This window comes from Calcarisporiella thermophila, assembly GCF_041956535.1.
Source record: "Calcarisporiella thermophila strain CBS 279.70 unplaced genomic scaffold VTP21scaffold_10, whole genome shotgun sequence".
Lineage (NCBI taxonomy): Eukaryota > Fungi > Calcarisporiellomycota > Calcarisporiellomycetes > Calcarisporiellales > Calcarisporiellaceae > Calcarisporiella > Calcarisporiella thermophila.
In genome coordinates this window covers 135,179-152,504 of record NW_027192200.1, presented here as the reverse complement: position 1 = coordinate 152,504, position 17,326 = coordinate 135,179, and the positions used below count along the sequence as shown (strand labels likewise).

The 17,326-nt window shown below is 43.1% G+C and overlaps 6 protein-coding genes across 6 annotated transcripts; 5 read left to right on the top strand and 1 right to left on the bottom strand.

Annotated features, from left to right (window-relative positions):
* Window positions 1-957: 957 nt before the first annotated feature.
* On the top strand, window positions 958-2,860 carry VTP21DRAFT_778 (uncharacterized protein; the record flags this gene model as incomplete). Its single annotated transcript, XM_069398558.1, has 6 exons — window positions 958-1,097; window positions 1,187-1,349; window positions 1,415-1,443; window positions 1,510-1,539; window positions 1,603-2,403; window positions 2,458-2,860. The coding sequence occupies 6 exons, from the start codon at window positions 958-960 to the stop codon at window positions 2,858-2,860; spliced, it is 1,566 nt and encodes a 521-aa protein (XP_069251668.1).
* Window positions 2,861-3,197: 337 nt separating this feature from the next.
* Window positions 3,198-4,536, top strand: VTP21DRAFT_777 (uncharacterized protein; the record flags this gene model as incomplete). The annotated part of the gene is made up of 5 exons (XM_069398547.1): window positions 3,198-3,300; window positions 3,375-3,479; window positions 3,550-3,845; window positions 3,909-4,033; window positions 4,101-4,536. The coding sequence occupies 5 exons, from the start codon at window positions 3,198-3,200 to the stop codon at window positions 4,534-4,536; spliced, it is 1,065 nt and encodes a 354-aa protein (XP_069251667.1).
* Window positions 4,537-5,133: 597 nt separating this feature from the next.
* VTP21DRAFT_776 (uncharacterized protein) lies at window positions 5,134-6,999 on the top strand (the record flags this gene model as incomplete). Its single annotated transcript, XM_069398536.1, has 4 exons — window positions 5,134-5,757; window positions 5,830-5,997; window positions 6,058-6,219; window positions 6,283-6,999. 4 exons carry the CDS (start codon window positions 5,134-5,136, stop codon window positions 6,997-6,999), a joined length of 1,671 nt encoding a protein of 556 aa, XP_069251666.1.
* Window positions 7,000-8,178: 1,179 nt separating this feature from the next.
* Window positions 8,179-12,669, top strand: VTP21DRAFT_775 (uncharacterized protein; the record flags this gene model as incomplete). Its single annotated transcript, XM_069398525.1, has 10 exons — window positions 8,179-8,208; window positions 8,277-8,357; window positions 8,437-9,667; window positions 9,739-9,867; window positions 9,950-9,970; window positions 10,048-10,643; window positions 10,721-10,871; window positions 10,930-12,282; window positions 12,345-12,410; window positions 12,467-12,669. The coding sequence occupies 10 exons, from the start codon at window positions 8,179-8,181 to the stop codon at window positions 12,667-12,669; spliced, it is 3,861 nt and encodes a 1,286-aa protein (XP_069251665.1).
* Window positions 12,670-13,090: 421 nt separating this feature from the next.
* On the bottom strand, window positions 13,091-14,919 carry VTP21DRAFT_774 (uncharacterized protein; the record flags this gene model as incomplete). Its single annotated transcript, XM_069398514.1, has 9 exons — window positions 13,091-13,216; window positions 13,316-13,685; window positions 13,761-13,822; window positions 13,920-14,066; window positions 14,130-14,205; window positions 14,267-14,364; window positions 14,428-14,518; window positions 14,596-14,735; window positions 14,803-14,919. The coding sequence occupies 9 exons, from the start codon at window positions 14,917-14,919 to the stop codon at window positions 13,091-13,093; spliced, it is 1,227 nt and encodes a 408-aa protein (XP_069251664.1).
* A 393-nt stretch (window positions 14,920-15,312) lies between these two features.
* Window positions 15,313-16,905, top strand: VTP21DRAFT_773 (uncharacterized protein; the record flags this gene model as incomplete). Its single annotated transcript, XM_069398503.1, has 5 exons — window positions 15,313-15,439; window positions 15,520-15,912; window positions 15,986-16,031; window positions 16,110-16,374; window positions 16,447-16,905. The coding sequence occupies 5 exons, from the start codon at window positions 15,313-15,315 to the stop codon at window positions 16,903-16,905; spliced, it is 1,290 nt and encodes a 429-aa protein (XP_069251663.1).
* Window positions 16,906-17,326: the final 421 nt, after the last annotated feature.

Sequence of the window (17,326 nt, the reverse complement as noted above, 5' to 3'; positions counted from 1 at the left end):
TTCTTGCCAACTTACGGGCATCTTTTATACGAAGCAATTTCACATTAGGTTAGGTTACCATTATGGGTTCGGGTTTTGATTTCACTTAATAATGCAGTGTTGAATTAACACAATATTTCCACTTTGAGCAGTCCAAAGATTGAACTATATTCTAATTAATTCAACACTTATTTTTTTTTTTGAAATTTGGAAGGATAAATAGTTGAATTAATTTTGATATATATTTCTACATCTATAGTTTACTAGTAAAGCTAAGCAATATTCCAATTAAATTAAGACTTTGTGCTATAGAAATAATTCTATTTAGATTATATCAGATACCAAGTACCATAAGACTTTTCCTAAATAATTCTTCTCTCCCGTACGTGCCCCAATATATTAATGTAGTGCATTAATTGTATGGTTTCATATTTAATATAAATCAAACAACACAGTTGACCTCAGATACGTAAACAAACTCTTGCTTTCAACTGTCAGGAGTGGTCTTTTGGTCAATCCCGCGGAAACAATTAGTGTAACGCAGTGCCATTTCCCTCTCAAAGGGTTATCAGAATAGCTCTAGAACGCCACTTGATCCTAATATAACTGAAATTGCATTTCTCTCTTGTGCGTCTCGGCGATAAATCCAAATCTATATTGAGAGATAGGGACATTGGTCTCCTGGATACTAATCAACTAAGGAAGCACATTCTACATTTGAGTGACCATCTCTATCTCGACCTAATGCTAGATTAGCCTCTACCCTAATTGAACTTAATCTAAATACTCTCTCTCAAAGCACTCAGTAATTCAGATATGCTGCGCCACTCATACTGCTTTCACATGCCTTGCCCAATTATTTTGGATGCTTGGGAGATACCCAACAAATTTTTCACTCTTAAATTGCTCCAAACGACCCCGCAAATTTGACATCACATAATTCAAGCAGGGAGGATTTAGTGGCTATCTAGAGCAGCAATGTCGGCCATATCAATTGCCTGGGAGAACTTTCTCGAAGTTCTAGCGCAGCTCATTAGTAAGGCACTTACTGACAAGGAAAAAGAGGTTGTTCTTGCGGGGTTCACTAAGTTTGGCGAGCGAATACGACAGTTGAGCAGGTAATTTAATGTCACCACAATACGGCTATGATTAAAGACTACACTGACCCTAACAAATATGATGTTAATAAATCTTTATAACCACACAGTCAAAGCTTACGTAGACTTGCCTTAGAGCCACTTAATGGAGACGAGTCCAAAGAAAAGCTGTGTCACCACGATGGGAAAACCTGTGCCCAAAATGCTACTCGAGGATTTCTCAAATCTTTTACAGTTGCGTACATTGTGAAATATCTAATTTCCATAGCTCCAGTAAGTCAATAATTGTAATAATTTATTCTTTGCCCTAATTTTTTTTACTGCATTTCGGTTAATAGGCATTGCTTACTGGTCGACTCTTTAAAAAGTAAATTTATAATTATTCTACCTTTTATTTTCAATGGGTACGATATCTCTTATCTATGATTTTTAGGCCTTATTATCTTAAAAAAGCGGGGGGAAAGTAATATTTACTTAGGTTATTTTGTTAAAATATAAGCTATATTAAATTTGAATTTTCTTATAGGGATACAGTTTCCTTTGCAATCTTCCTCTCTTCTTTTATCACAACTTATAAGGCTTCGCTTTGCGCGATACGACACTTGCGTAATGTCAAAGGAGGAGACGGTTTAAACGCCTTTATTGCTGGCTCACTAGCTGGGCTTACACTTTTGCTTGAACGAAACAAAGGACGTCGCCTTGCGATCATGTTATATCTTGTAACCCGAAGTGCGCAATTCGGGTGCGCTTGGCTTATGCAACAATGGGCCAGCTATCGAAAAAAGAAACGCGAACAGAAGGAAGGCGCTCCACCTAAGACCTGGATTCAATATATCCGGGAGGAATGGGACGAAATTTTGTCGCAAAAGCTTGAGCAATGGTCTGGTGCGCTTGTATTTATTGCCGCAAACTCTCAGATTATTTATTCGTTCGTGTTCAAACCCGAGACGCTCCCGCGGTCATACTACAGTTTCTTGCTGAACCATTCAGGATTTCGGGACTTTGGTGCGATGGGTCCGCATCTTATTAACGCGGTATCAACCTACGTCGATCAATTTGGACACTTACCTGATGCAATCAAATTCCCTGAAGGAGTCACCCCACGTGAATACATTGCTGCGAATTTCAGCCCCAACATTGCCACTGCCATACCTAAGGGTGCAACACACGAATTTATTCCATGTGCAATGCACCATCCGTTGAGCTCAACATGCACTGGTTCTATGGTCCGGTCGATGAAGCATGAATTTCGGAGGAGCTTGCGACTCTACTTACCGCTGAATTTGTTGATGACTCTTATTTTCCGCTGGAAGCAGATCACAAAGAGGTAATTTGGTTACTAGAAGCGTTATATAGTATCTTTTCTAACCGCTTCTTCTAGACCCGATTATGTTTTTGAGAGGTTCATGAAATCGACTCTTCGGTCCAGTATCTTCTTGACGGCTTATGTCACCCTTGGGTTCTCAGCTCCATGTGCTTTCCGTCACTTAACTCATCGCGACTACAAGTTTGTTTATTTACTTGCTGGAATGGTAGGCGGATCCAGTGTCCTCCTTGAGGCGCCCGGGAGACGCCTGGAGCTTGGCCTCTATTGTCTTCCTCGCGCATTAGAGTCTCTTTGGAAATCGGTCGTTGAGGCAGGCTGGGCTCGTAACGTTAAAAATGGGGATGTTGCTCTGTTTAGTATAGCGATGGGGGTGCTGATGTCCCTCTATCAGAATAATCCGTCCGTTATTAACACCCATTATTTGGCTGTGCTAACACGATTCTTTGGGAAGAACTAGAAAATCGGATATCTTTAGACATGTTTCCCACTGATTATTTTATTCCTCTATTTTTAGAATGATAATTTTTCATTTCCTACTTTAACTAGTTATAGGTGAGCTAAGCCTTTTGAATATTTCTCACCTACAAATATACTAGAGAAGGATATTTCCGATCTTTATGGCTTAAAGATCATGTTGCATCTGAATTATTTAAAAGACCTTTTTATCTTGAATAAATATGTTTTCATATTACGGGATACCGCAAATGCTTTAGCTTGAGTTTATGATCGAATATATTGAATGTCACATTTTTACTCCGAAATCCCATCTAACCTCTTTCCATTCGTAGATTATCATGTTGCTCTGTTTAACTTCCTCGCAAATACGGTCTCGACGCGAATTTTTATGTAGAATGGGCATCAATGCAACAATAAATAAAAGATCTCTCCACAAAAGTGGTAGGGCAATCTAGATGTTACAGAAGAGATGTAAAAATGTAAACCATTTCTCCTACATCATTTTCTATCTATAGTGTCTATCGAGAGATTAACACCTTTCGATTCTGCTGATAAACCCGTTTATGATATACGAGACACAATAACTTCGACTAATGAATTCTTCCTTGAAAATCCGCGTGGTAAATTATTTCTCTCTCGTTTTGTTTCTTTTTAAATGGGTGTTAAACGCAAAATCTTCATATATTCAAGGGGCATATACTGGAGCAAGGACCGTTAATCGAAAAGCAATCGTGGAGCTTGATGCGCATATTGAGCGAATTGCCAATTCTATGCGTATCATGAAATTTATCCCACCAACTTTTGCGGATAATACAGAAGAGCCCATACGCATCGCCTCCGAACTAGAACCTTTGCGCAACCCGCAAACACTACGAGAAATTCTTATACCATTGCTTCGCGCTGGTATGCATCGATATTTGAGCAGGGAGGACGTGCCGGCTGAAGGGGATATCAAGTTAGGCGTAGTGGCGTGTTATTGCTTTGAGGTGTCTAAGTTATTTCTTCAAAGATAAAAAATCAGCAGTGACACTGACAGTATATTGTATTAGAAAATGAAGCCAAGGCTAATGGCACACTTCGATCATTTGCATACCCCCCAAGTGGAGCGTTGTAAAGTGGAAGTTTGGGGGGAGCCTCGCGAGAGTGCACAGGCAAAGGATTCTAAGTGGGTTCGGTAATGATCTTTATTGACTCGTCTATTTTTATTTCTTTGGCATATACTTATCTACATTCGATAAAAGGGAGCGCATGTCTCTCGATGCTTCCAAACAACCCGATACAAATGAGGTGCTGCTGACCGATCATTTACATGCGGTCTATGAAGGCATTGCTTCAAACTTCTTTGCTGTGCTACCTAGTAATTCGTCTTCGTGTTGTTTTGAAATACATACCGCACCACTGGAGTATGTACTGCTTGGGACGATAATGCGCGTGGTGCTGCTTGTATGTGAAAGGGAGAGCATTAAAGTTAAATACGAATTTCCCGATTTGAGAACCGCTACAGAATGGGAAGGTGCCTTTCTAGCCAGTACGTCGCGACTTGTTCTCCCAATCGAAACAATACGGTTCCGAGATGGACAGCAGGCTATTCATTTCCCGAGAAAGAGCGAATTCATTGAATGGTTAAGGGAAGAAGTAACCAAGGAAGTAGTGAGACGAGCAGTTCCGATACTCTAGAGAAAACATGGACATAAAACTTTCTTCATGCTTTTATAGCATGACCTTTCGCGAGCATGTGTCCCAAAAGAATAGAAAATATATAATGTTGTTCATATCTCAAAATATACCAGATTACAGGATACAAATGCATCGATATTAAAATATAATAATTTTAAAATCTTTATAATATTGAGTTGAATGAAATTTCTACGCGGTCATTTCGATCTAAATTATGAACAGTTACAATGGAAAAAAATGGTAAGCTTGCATGACTTGTGACTAAATACAAGAAATGAATGATGGCTAATTTATTTGAAATATAGGTGTTGGCTATCTCTGCATTCTATTCAAGTTGTGTTCTAGGTCATTTTCCGATACCAAAATATACTATAATTTATCAGCCTTCTAGATTTAAAGAAAATCACCCTCAACTTATTTTTTTTTTTTTCATTTCTTTGGAATTGAAAAATATTTCGCGATCTACGAGAGAGTCTGCTAGAATCTACAATCCTCTACCCGGTATAAACATTCGTTGGATCGCGATCGTTCGATCATATTCAAATACGCTTCTTACTAGTTTTCGCTTCATCATCCTTCTCCTCTTAAATTTAAATAATGTCCATTCCACCCAATCTGGGTGGATTCTCCACCTCTGCCCCCTATTTCGATTCCATATCTTACCTCCAGAATCAAAATGATCCCGCTCAGCAACAACGGCAACAAATGCTTCAACTTCAGCAGCAGTCTCTTTCACAAATCGCACAACAGTCCCAGCAACAACCTTGGTTAATGTCTGCTAATTTTTTCCCTGGAATTGCATCCAATCCACAAAATAACCAGGTGATTTCCCAGCAACGAAAATCAACTGATTTAACTGCCAATCAGTCACCTTATTCGAAACAGCAGCAGCAACCACAGCAGCAACCACAGCAGCAACCACAGCAACAACCGCAGCAACAGCAGCAGCCACAACAACAACAGCAGCAACAGCAACAACAGCAGCAGAGCCAACAAGCACAGGTTCAACAAATGTTAGCTAATTGGAATGCACGCTTTGGTGGGATTGGATTCCCAGGTGCAGGTGCTGGTTCACCCGCAAAATCAGCAGCATCGTCTGCAACTACCTATGCTCAATATGCTGCATTACAAGCTCAAGCTCAACAACAGCAACAGCAACAGCAGCAACAACCACAACCGCAACCGCAACCGCAACAACCGATGCAACCAGCCAACGTAGGGGTATATGCGTCGTTACAAGCTAATATAGTGGGAGACAAATTGCAGGACAACACTACTAAACATGTATTACAGCAGCAGGCATTAATACGTCAACAACAAGCTGCGATTCAACAGCAGAAATTGGCCATGCAACCGCCACAGCAGGTTCAATCATTAGAGCAAGGGCTACAAACTAAGCAAGGGAACGACGAAGATATGGTAGAAGTTGGACTTCCTATTAAAACAGAATTATTGGAATTGGTAGGTTTTTTTTTTTTACTGACCTTAAGAGCTCGCTGATGTGACTTATGCGGTCTACAGGTGTTGACTATGAACTCCATAATTATTCAACTATGTCTTGAATTGCGCCGGGATCCAGAAAGGGATGCATTATATTTGCAATTTGTGAAGCGGCTAGAAACAAATCTCACTTTTCTAGCCAAGGTTGCGGACTACTATAAAACAGATGGAGCAAATCCACAGGTAAATTTAAAATATCCTCTCCACACCCTGAAATACTTTGCTAATGTTCGACTTTCTGGTCAGGCGCAAGACCGTCCCCTAGCCTCAATAGATATCTCGTCCTTTCCTTCGTTTAACTCTAAATTCTCTCCTACAATAAATACTCTCACCTCGCGCATTCGACAAATAGTCCTGGAACAACATCCAAAACAACCGCAGCATCAAAAGAAGCAACAAGTGTCTGCTCGTTCTTCACCCCAGATATCCCACCAATCGGCAAGGCAGGAGCTCCAAAATCAGCAAGCTTCAAGCCCAAGCTCGGGCAGTTTGCCTGGATGGGTGTCAACATCCACACCGACACATAGCACCTCAATGGCATCTCGAGCTTCACCTACCACAACCGCGGCGACACTAGCAAATACCACCATGCCTCTTGCAAATAATGCCTCAATGCCTTTAGCTCAATTTTCCGCTGCTCTGGCAAGGCCTGCTATGTCAGCACAAGCTGTAGCTAATGCTCAACAGCAGTACCGGCTTGCAGCTAACCCTAATGCTGCTTCCGCCCTTGCTGCAATGTATGCAAACCTTCCGGGTTTGCCAGCAAACTACCTTGCCAATATGCAATTCGCGCAGGATCCTACGGCAATAAATATGGCAATGGCGGCGGCTATGGGTATGGCGGGCGGACGACCGCCTTACATTTATCCCACTCAGTTTGGCATGAATGGAGGAACGGGGGGGTTTAATGCAGGTGGGGGTGAAGGGGGACAGGGGGGCGGAGGACAAGGCAGAAGCGGATAAGAGCTATTGTCTTTTTTATTTTTTTTTAATGTTGTGATTTTTAATAACACTGTACAACTTTTCACTCTTTCTCGCTTTTTCTATTTCTTGGTGGAGAGTGCTTTCTACATTTTATAGCTATATACTGCCTATTTTCCCTTACTTTTACTGCTACTTGTTTTTCTTTCTTACTAATTGTCATTGCTCGTTTTGGATTTTTAAAAGGGCTTCACTCTCCATATGATATTCGATATTTCTAAAATAATTTCCACGTATTTCGCATGAAGTGACAGTGGCTCTGCCGAATTTATATTGAACTTGGTTTTGCATCCCTTCAAACAAATGTTCCATTTTCCATGGATAATGTGGTATGAATCAGTTAAGGCGAGCGAAGTTAATGAGCCCTTTGCTTATTATAGATTTGATATTGTGAATTAGAACATGTTTGTTTGCTGTCACCAAGTGCTAGTTTAGTGTATCTATAAATAGCCCGTATTCACCATCCTGGTCAAGATGTATAGCCATGATCGTCGACCTAGAGAAACAGGCTAGCCTCTAAAATTAAATATATCTCGACAAATGCGAAGCCAAGTTAAAACTACTAGGAAATCAGTAGTATATTAATATATATCTCATTAGATTAGACTTTTAGGTCGCAGTATAGCGAATAAAAATTCGAAAACTCTTAATGCTGGGCATAAAGTAGAATCTGCAAAGAATACATTGTACGAGGCTCGCATCGATTTAGTATTGCTCCCCAGCCATATAAGAGTGTGGTGTTATCAACCCCGAACAGGGCCGTAGTCATTTAATACGAGATGTAGTGTGACAGAAAGGTGCAGCAGGTCGTTGCAACCTGGAGAAGTGTTTATGGAATTCCCTAGGAGCATACATAATCTCTTTTATTGATCAATATTTTTGTATATACTATTTTTATTTTACGGTTCATTCTATTTTACTGTATCTGCTGCTATATTGTTATCCTATGCTTTAACTTGCTGGCCCATGAATTTCCCCCGCCAGCCCTTTTTCATACTCTCAGAGCTAGATTCACCGCAAAATTTTGGGCCCGGGTATTCTTGAACCAACGCGGCTTTTTATTTCTCTTTCAGAAAAATCTAACGGCTTCATATTATATAGAATTATCCCCCTTGGTTGTATCTTGAACTTCTCCGCATTTTTTTTAATTAGCTCGCAATTATGGCTGCGATGAAATTCTGGTCCGTAACGGTGAGTTTACCAAGATTTCATCCCAGAACCGGTTATAATTTTCTCACATCATTATAATCGATCATCAGGAGGCGGACAAGAAGAAGAAGAAAAAAGGAAATCTTGGGGTTGGCAATAACATGGTCTTTTATGGGAGTGAATCAGACAAGGTATTTAATTGAATCTATCGAACTAATACAAAATACTTAATTATATATGTGGATTTATCCCGATGTAACAAAATTGAAGACTCCCGTGCGACAATGGCCCATCCAAGATGTGAATAATTTCTCAGCGGATTCAAAGCGCGTTCTCCTCTCGATCGGTGGGGCTGATGGAGCCTCGTTCGAATTTACTGCATCCTCTAAAAGTGATGCTAAAGCTATTGTTTCCGCATTACAGGAGGCACGGGATAGTGCTGGCTCTGCACCCGTTAGCCATCAGACTGCGATACCTACTATAGATATACATAATTCAAATGATGCTGAAGGGCATCAAGAAGTAGAGGAGGCAAAATTAGCACACGCAGTATACGATTTTGATGCACAAACGGAAGATGAGTTAACTGTTCGTGAGAATCAAATTGTATGGATTTTGGATTGGTCGAGCAGCGAGGAGTGGTGGAGATGTCGAGCGGAAGATGGACAGGAGGGCTTAATTCCTGCAACTTATCTGCAGATTGATGAAGAGGCTCCTACAGAGGAGCAGCAATCCGCCGAGGATCATCCCTTCACACAGGAGGCTCCTGAATCGGAATTAAAGCTCGCTCACGCGCTTTATGCTTTCGAAGGGCAAAATGAGGACGAATTATCGGTTAGAGAATGGCAGATATTATGGGTAATTGATGATTATTCGAGTGAAGAGTGGTGGAAATGCCGAACAGAAGAAGGGTATGAGGGTGTGGTACCAGCATCATATATTCAGCTGGGTGAGCCAACGCAAGATGATGCGGCCGCAAGGGAACAAGAAGCAGAGGAAGAGCGGTTACGACAACAAGAGGAAGAAGAAAGGCTTCGACAGCAAGAGGAAGAGGAGCGCCTTCGGCAACAAGAGGAGGAGGAACGTTTGCGAAGACAAGAAGAGGCAAAGCTCGAACAGCAACGTCAACTTGAGTTAGAGAGGCAGCGAGAACAAGAGCAACAGCAGAAGCAACAACAGGAGCAACAACAGGAGCCGGAACCTAAGCTTGCTCACGCTCTCTATGATTTTGAGGCTCAGAATGAAGATGAGCTTACGGTACATGAGTATCAGCTAGTTTGGATTATTGATGATTATAGCAGTGATGAATGGTGGAAATGCAGAACAGAGGATGGATACGAAGGTGTTGTACCTGCAACCTATCTGCAGTTGGGCGAACCACCGCAAGAAGATTCTGCTGATATACAACGACAGCGACAGGAAGAGGAAGAACAACGACGAATGCAAGAAGAGGAGGAAAATAGAAGAAGAGAGGCCGAAGAACAGAAAAACAAGGCCTCAGGTAATTCTTGTTATTTTAATGACCTCCCATTTATTATCTTGAGCCCTGATGATCGATGGTTTAAATTTAAGCTCGTGCACCTGCCTCCGGCCGTGCTGTAATCCCGCCGCCACCCCCTCCGCCACCTCCCCCTCCACCCCCATCAACTGTTGTGCCTTCCAAACCAACCCCTGTCGCGAGACACTCCACACCACCTCCAGGTATTATTATTTTCATAGCCACAATCATTAACTACCGATTCTAACTTTTCCTATTTATTTTGGTATTATTAACTATCAAAAGCCGTGAAATCTGAGTTATCGAGTAAGTATCAACATATGATTTTGAATATGATTGTTTAGTTGAAAATCAATATTTACTAACTCTAATTCATAATCTAGAGCCCAATCCGGATAACGTACGAACATGGACTGATCGAAGTGGAACATTCACCGTGGATGCAGAATTCTTAGGCTATCATGAAGGCAAAATCCATCTGCACAAGGTTAATGGGGTGAAAATTGCTGTTGCCATTGAGAAAATGTGCCCCGAGGATATCGAATATATCCAGCGCAAGATTGCGCAAAAACCTGGTGAGGATAGAACAGATGATACCCCTCTAGCGCAGCTTGTGGCTTCCCGCGCAGCTTCGGCAGCTCAGAAAAGTCCTCTAAAGTCCGCGCTTTCTAAACCAAAGCCTCCTAAACCTGCGGGGAAGGAGGTCGATTGGTTTGACTTCTTCCTTAAGGCGGGGTGTTCAATGGACGATGCTTTACATTATTCAACCGCATTCACCGCAGAAAAGTTGGATGATAGTTGCTTCTCGACTTTGGATCACGACATCATGAAAGTATTGGGATTAAAGGAGGGCGATATTGTTCGTGTACAGAGATATATTGAGAATGAGAAGGGTGGAGGTGAAAAGTCGGCCTCAACCAAACCTAGAAAGAGCGTTAGCTTCGGAGGAGCAAGTATCGTAGATGAGGATGGTGTTGAGGTAAGGAATTGCAAACGAAGCAAGTATCATTTTTTTCTGATGATGATGTGGTTCTTGTTCCTTTTTTTTTTTAATAGACTACAGAGTCGGAAACTGACCTCCAAATTCAGCGCGATGAGGAGTTAGCACGTCGCCTCCAAGAAGAGGAGAATTCCCAAGCTGGCACCACGTCTTCCGTGACTCAGGCACCGAATATCTTCAAAAAGAGTTCGGCAACATCTAGGAAAAGTAAGTCTTTACCGCTCGAGATTCGGTATGCGTTTATAATTATTGATTTGGTTTCAAGCATCACGCCCTTCCCCTTCGAACTCGGCGCCCGCCAACATCGATTTCAATGCAATCACAAAAGCAAGAGAACATCTCACCCCAACCAAAACCCCTCCTCTCGCCTCATCCTCCAGTGCAAATCCCATCAGCAATCAGTTTGACGATGATGCATGGACGCCTCGAACCCAAACCACTCCCAAATCCACTGACACCACTTCTCCATCTCTGGCTGCTCCACTGGTTCCCAAATTACAACCCACCGTTCCTCAACCATCCATTCCTTTGCCCAGCTCTACGGCCACTCCGAGCCAGGCTGCGAACGCATTTGGTATCAAGTTGAAGCCTACCGGCTCTAATATTCTAGCGGCAAACAAGCCTCCCCCTCCTCCTGCTCCTCCGAGGGAGCGCCCCGTGCCACAATTCCGCGCACAACCTACTAGTAATATTACACAGAACTTCGGCGGACCTGCCTGGGCTCCCTCTGGCAGCACTACTACTACGGCCAATACTCCTGCGACCATGACCCAGACGCACCTCCCACAGCAAAATGGGTTACATTCGCAGCAACAACCCCAGTCGCTTGCCTTTTCGCCCGTGCAGCAATTCGCGTCACCCCAACAACAAGTGCAGCAGTTTGTTGCTCCAAATCCTCAAAATATAGCATCGCAGCCAATGCAGCAACCCATGCTCCCTCAAACAACCACACAACGTCCTGTACCACCACCACCGCCCCCTCGCACAGTTCCTCTTGCTAACGTTCTCCCTCCACCGCTAATTCCAGCGTCTTCACCGAATCCTAACACTTTCGTACCAACCTACGCGCCCACCCAACCAAAACAGCAAATGCCAATGAACTCCTCGCAGCCTTTGTGGAAGCCCACACAACAACAACCCCTTACTTCTCTAAACAATAACGGTGCACTCTTATCTCAGGGCCCGATTGGCAATGGGGCAATGGGAGGAGCAGGCGCAACACGTTTGCCCCCGCCTGTGCCTAGTCGGCAAACTATTCCACCTAATTGGAATACCACTCCATCCGCCTCACCATTCAATAACCAGCAGAGCACTATGGCTCCAACCCAAGGTGCGATGGCAACACCCCTTCAGCCTCAAATGAGTGGAGGGAGTGGGTTTAGTAGTGTGGGACAAGGCTTCGGATCGCCTATGGTTGGAATGTACGGAGCTTCCCCAGCCATATCCAACGCGTCCCTTTTCCCCTCCACAACTGGAGGCAGCGTCTCTGGTGTAGGCGGGATGGCTCCACAATTACAACCGAAGAACGTATTCCAGAGCATGATTGGTACCGGCCCTCTGGGGGGTGGTCCTGGTATGAGTGTGGGTGGCCAAGGATTTGCTACGCACCAAACAAATGGTTCTTATTGATTCTAATGTACTTTGAAGCATATCCAAGCTAACTTTTAAATTCCTAAATAGATCGATACGCTGTATTCCGCCAGGTGAACCCATCCAGTCCTAGTGTTTTCAACTCCCCGCAAGCTGGTAAGTGCATTGAGTTGCCTCCTGGCCCTTTTTTTTCTCATTCCTTCACTCGCTAGCCTCATCGCCTGCCACAGGATTCGGCCAGCAGCCAATGATGGGTGGCTACGTCCCTCAGGGCGTGAATGGGGTGCTTCAGCAGAATTTCGGTGGCCAAGTATTCCCCACCCAAGGAGCCTTCCCTCAGCAGCAACAGCCCATGGGCGCAATGCCCAGCCAGCAGCAGGGAATGTTTGGACAGTCCTTTGGGAAGCAGTGGTAACTTAGAGCGTAATGAATGCTGACTGCCATAGGTTGAGTTACGTTTTGAGAGGGGTTCTATTCAGTCTTTTATCTTTATATTGGGGCTTGTTTGGTGTCTGGTCATTTTTTTGTTTTATTGTGACTGTATTGTCATATATTCCTGGAGTTTCCCCCTTTGTTATTCCATTTAATCTGATGTAAGCATGTGAACGGATGGCCACTACTTTTTATTTTATTTTTTTTTTTATATATATGTACTTCTTGTTATTTTGATTATTTTTACACCTAGATATAATGGTTTCCGCTTTCTAATTTACCTCTCCCATATGGGAGCCAGCAAGTTTATTGCCAAAAATGGATGTTTCTTTTCAAGCATGTCCTGCAGACTATGCTAAACAGACTTTTCCGGTTTGTCCAGTTCTAGGTGACAGGGCGCCAATTCAATTGGAAGCAGCGGCAGGTGTGGATGCAGCGGCAGCATTCAGACTCTCAAAGGAGGGAAATGGATTTTTTTGGCTTAGGACCATGAAGCTTGCTTCATGCGAAAGATACCCGCGGATGTAGCCCTAAAGGGTGAGGACAGAGGGTGGGGTGATGCATTGCCAGAAGCGGTTTAATCGAGATTCGAGATGAGAGAGGAGAGACAGTGTGAATCCAATGCTTACCTTATAGATCATGTTCGCCAGCATACATTCCACCTCGGGCATTTCTGTTTTCATCCCTACACACTCCAGCGCATTACGAAAGTAGGAAAGCGGCAGCTTATGTTCTCGTCCCATAATGTTAAAGACCTTTTTAAATAGTGTCCGAATCACAACCGATCGGGCCCTTTCTACAGTCAAGTAGGTTCCACGCTGTACAAGCGGACGTTCTGCACGGTAGAGTGCGTCATCGAATGCCTTCACATTGCCTGTGCGGATTGCGGCAAGAAAAGGCGTGTAGATATTTGCGAGGTTGGGATAGGAGTTGAGAAGGTGGGAGGTGGGAAGAACGCCGCGCAAGAGGAGAACAGGGATGAGATAGTGAAGAATTAGTCTTTAAAAGGGAAAGCAAGAAAAATGAAGCTGTAAAAGACAAAATGACAAAAGAGGAGAAAGAGGAAGAGCCTACTCTTTGTTATTTCGGTATTTTTTGTGGCAATACAAGAAAGAATACATGAGATTCTCCTCCGCCTAAGAGAAATAAAAGACTCGTCAATAAAAAACTCGCCCATCGTCATTGAGAAAGAAAGGTGGATAGACAGGGTTATTGGAATATCTCATGACAGACCTTATCATATTCTTCGTTGTAAAAATGAAGGATGCCGAGATAGTATTTGTAGGTAACTTGGTGGGATTTGGGGAATTCCGAGAGGGGTGGTAAATGAGATACTCGAACTGCTCGCAGTACGTTTTTGCAGAGATTAGTGGACTTGAGCTAGAGAAAGAGTTCGAGAGAGTTTCAAGTATTTATGTGTGTGAAGCGCAAAAAAATACGTACTTTAAAATAGATGTTGAATAATATATTGATAATTCGGTATGTGCCCCATTTACGAGAAACAGGTAATGAATTGGCTCTATTATTGAGTGAGCATGATGTTAGCTAGGCTCTCAAACAATTCTGCCATCCATTATTACCTATCCGTAATGCACGCGGTGAAAGCCTTGTTAATATAACGGGCAGCATCTTCGAGTTTTGCGGCTGACTTTCCATTGCTCACCAACACCTCGTCAGCCTATAGCGTTGAAAATAGCCAGCATGAGATTAAATTTTTGGCGATCTGGAACAGTGTGAATACCTTAATAGCCAGCTGCTGTAAATCTAGACAGACGGAATAGAGAGCTTGCAGAGAGTTCCGCGAGAGATTAACTAGTACTCTTAGGAAATGTCTAAGGCCCCGATAGACGATGCATCAAGATCAGTTCCACATATAGGTTAAGAGAGAACTGTGTCAAAAAAATCCTACTGAACCACCTGCGATTGTTCAGCGTACGCGTCAATGAAGTTGCCTCTATCCAGGGCGGGCAGGACCTCCAAATGATGGTAGACTACCTCATCCCATGGCGAAGGGACGCGTGCTCGACATTCTTTTATTACTACATTTTTCTTTTATGATCAAAGGGGTTTGATATGGCACAGTAGCATTATAGCGAAAATGAAGCATGTAAATTACCGGAGGCATTACATCGGGCTGCAGCCGTGGATTAAGTTGTAATAACCGTGCCAGATCATACTCGTTCTCCTCGGCTACGGCGTCACTGAACTCGGCAATATACTGCTGGAAGCGCATTGTGTAGGCTCCGGAACATAAAGACGGTTTAGTCCAAAATCAAAAAGCCAGTCTCATTACGAAACGTGAATGCGTCATCAACAAAACCGTCATATCCGTGGTGTTAGAATTTTATTTGATAAGATCTTCATCAAAGCGAGGAATTAAATAAAAACTTGGTTCACTCACTCCGCCTGCCTAGAATGGATCCTGTCTCGAACAAAAAAATGCACATGAGATTAGACAGGTCGAAACGGCTTTGTTGTTTTGCCACTTCCTCACAATTGTGATTATTTAATATATTATTCCTGCCGCTTCCTATCCAGTCCCTTCCATTTTCCCTTTCGTTCTCTTCCGCCCTCCCCCGCCAGCCATCTCTTCTTGAATCCTTACGTTCTGAAATCTCATGAGCTAATGAGAAGGCTCATGCATTTGCTTTCCCTGTTTTTTCTGGGATTCCCCTCCATTGCTGCGGTAGCCCTCCCTCCACATTCTATCCACAGTGAAACACAGACTCTGAATATATACAGTTCCTTGGAAGGTACCTTACTATCATGTTCTATGTCCCATCGTCACGATTTATTCTGATTTTTTTTTTCTTATATTCCTTTTGTTACTTAGTGCGAGCTGTTTCGTTAAACTGTCCCTACCCACTAATTGAAGACCCGGGGCTGGAGAGTAATAGCACCGTCAGTGCACTTTACTGTGATGCCGGCTGCTGTATTCCATGCCCCCAGGGCAATTTCCTCTATCACGAGGGCCTAGCCACCAAGGGTGCCACCGCTGTGCTTGTAATAAGAATCACTTCCGCCCTCCTGATTTTTTTGCTTGCTCTCTCCTATTTCTTACCCGAAAAACGCACCCATCCTTTTATATTCATACTTTACGCCGCATTATCTGTAACCGTTATGTGCGGAACTTCTTTTTTTAGCATTGGAGATGAGAGTCGCTTAAAATGTGCTGGGCCAGTTCTACCAGCTACTCAAGACAACAGTACGATATGCGGAGTCGAAGGTAATCTATGAGTTCAATTCCATTCCATTAGTTGGAAATGGGTTGCTGAACTTGCTCTCATTGCCCACGATAGGCGCCCTTTTTATTTTCGGTACCATGTCGACAATATTGTGGGTTGGGTAACTAACAATGACAGCCGTTTCCAGTTGATCCGAATTATATGTATAAGTACTGACAAATCGGTATGGTTTTCATAGGGCCATCATTGTCAATCTCTTTCTCAACGTCAAATACAGCTCGGACGTCCTGCGGTTTTATTACCCAGTGCTCTATATTATTTGTTGGGGAATTCCGGCTCTCATCACTACGATTACACTCGCACTACACAAGGTGGAGTTTTGGTTTCCAGTTCACTGCTTTGTGGCTGCAGACGTCGCCAATCTCCTTTTCTATCTCCCTACGGCACTCATTTCATTTCCCATCTTCTTTCTTCATTTCTTAACGTTTTTCCACATCATCAAGGTAATGTGATTTGGCTCTATTCGTGTTTAGCTAAGAGGATGTTGACGGTATATTTGCTTGTTTCACGGGCAGGTGTCTTTGCGGGATTCAAAGACCCTATCAAGTTCAAGAGAACGAGCGTTGTCGGGGGGCGAAGAACAAACCTCGGTGATCAAGTACTTTTTCCACTATCTTTACAGCTCTTTTCGAATGCAGTGGCGCGCGATGTCCATTGCGTTCATGACCATTTTTGTTTTCATATTTCACTTTTCGTACCAGTTTACACAACAGTGGCGCATCAATGATGCTCTTTCGGATGCCGCCCTCATGAAGGCCATGATTAATTGTTTCCGAGAAGGAAATAGCCAAAATGTGTGTGTAGATAGGCTGTCTAACTACCGGGTGCCGCCTTTTCCACTGTTGCTTTTGGCAGAGCTTTTCATCTCACTAGTAGGAATAGGAGGCTTTGTCACCTTCTTTAGAATGTCACTGGTATGGGAGTGGGTAGCCTTTTTCCGACGTATCCGATGGTCGCGCATCTTGTGTCTCTAGCAGTTTTCTATATCTGAATGAGACCGAGATCAAAAATATCTTCACCTGTTCATTTCTCTAGTCCAACATGAATTCATCCATTTTTCGTTGTATTATTAATCCTTGTCTTTATTACTGTATTCCCGCACCATGTCCTCTCTTCATTCCCCCCTTACTTCCGCTTCACTCCATCCGTGTTGCTTCATACTTTTTCATATTCATCTGTAGTTGTATAGGCCAAGGGGTTCGATAATTCCTAATTTTTTTTCCCGTGCCAACTTTGTACCATATCAAAATATAAAATACAATAATATAATTGAAACTCGGATCTTTTTCACCGGTTCATCAACGGCTCGCAGTGTCACGGGGCAATGGGATAAGGATGAAACCACCGAGGCCGTTCATCCATAGAGAGAACATGTCTATATGCAATTCCCAATGA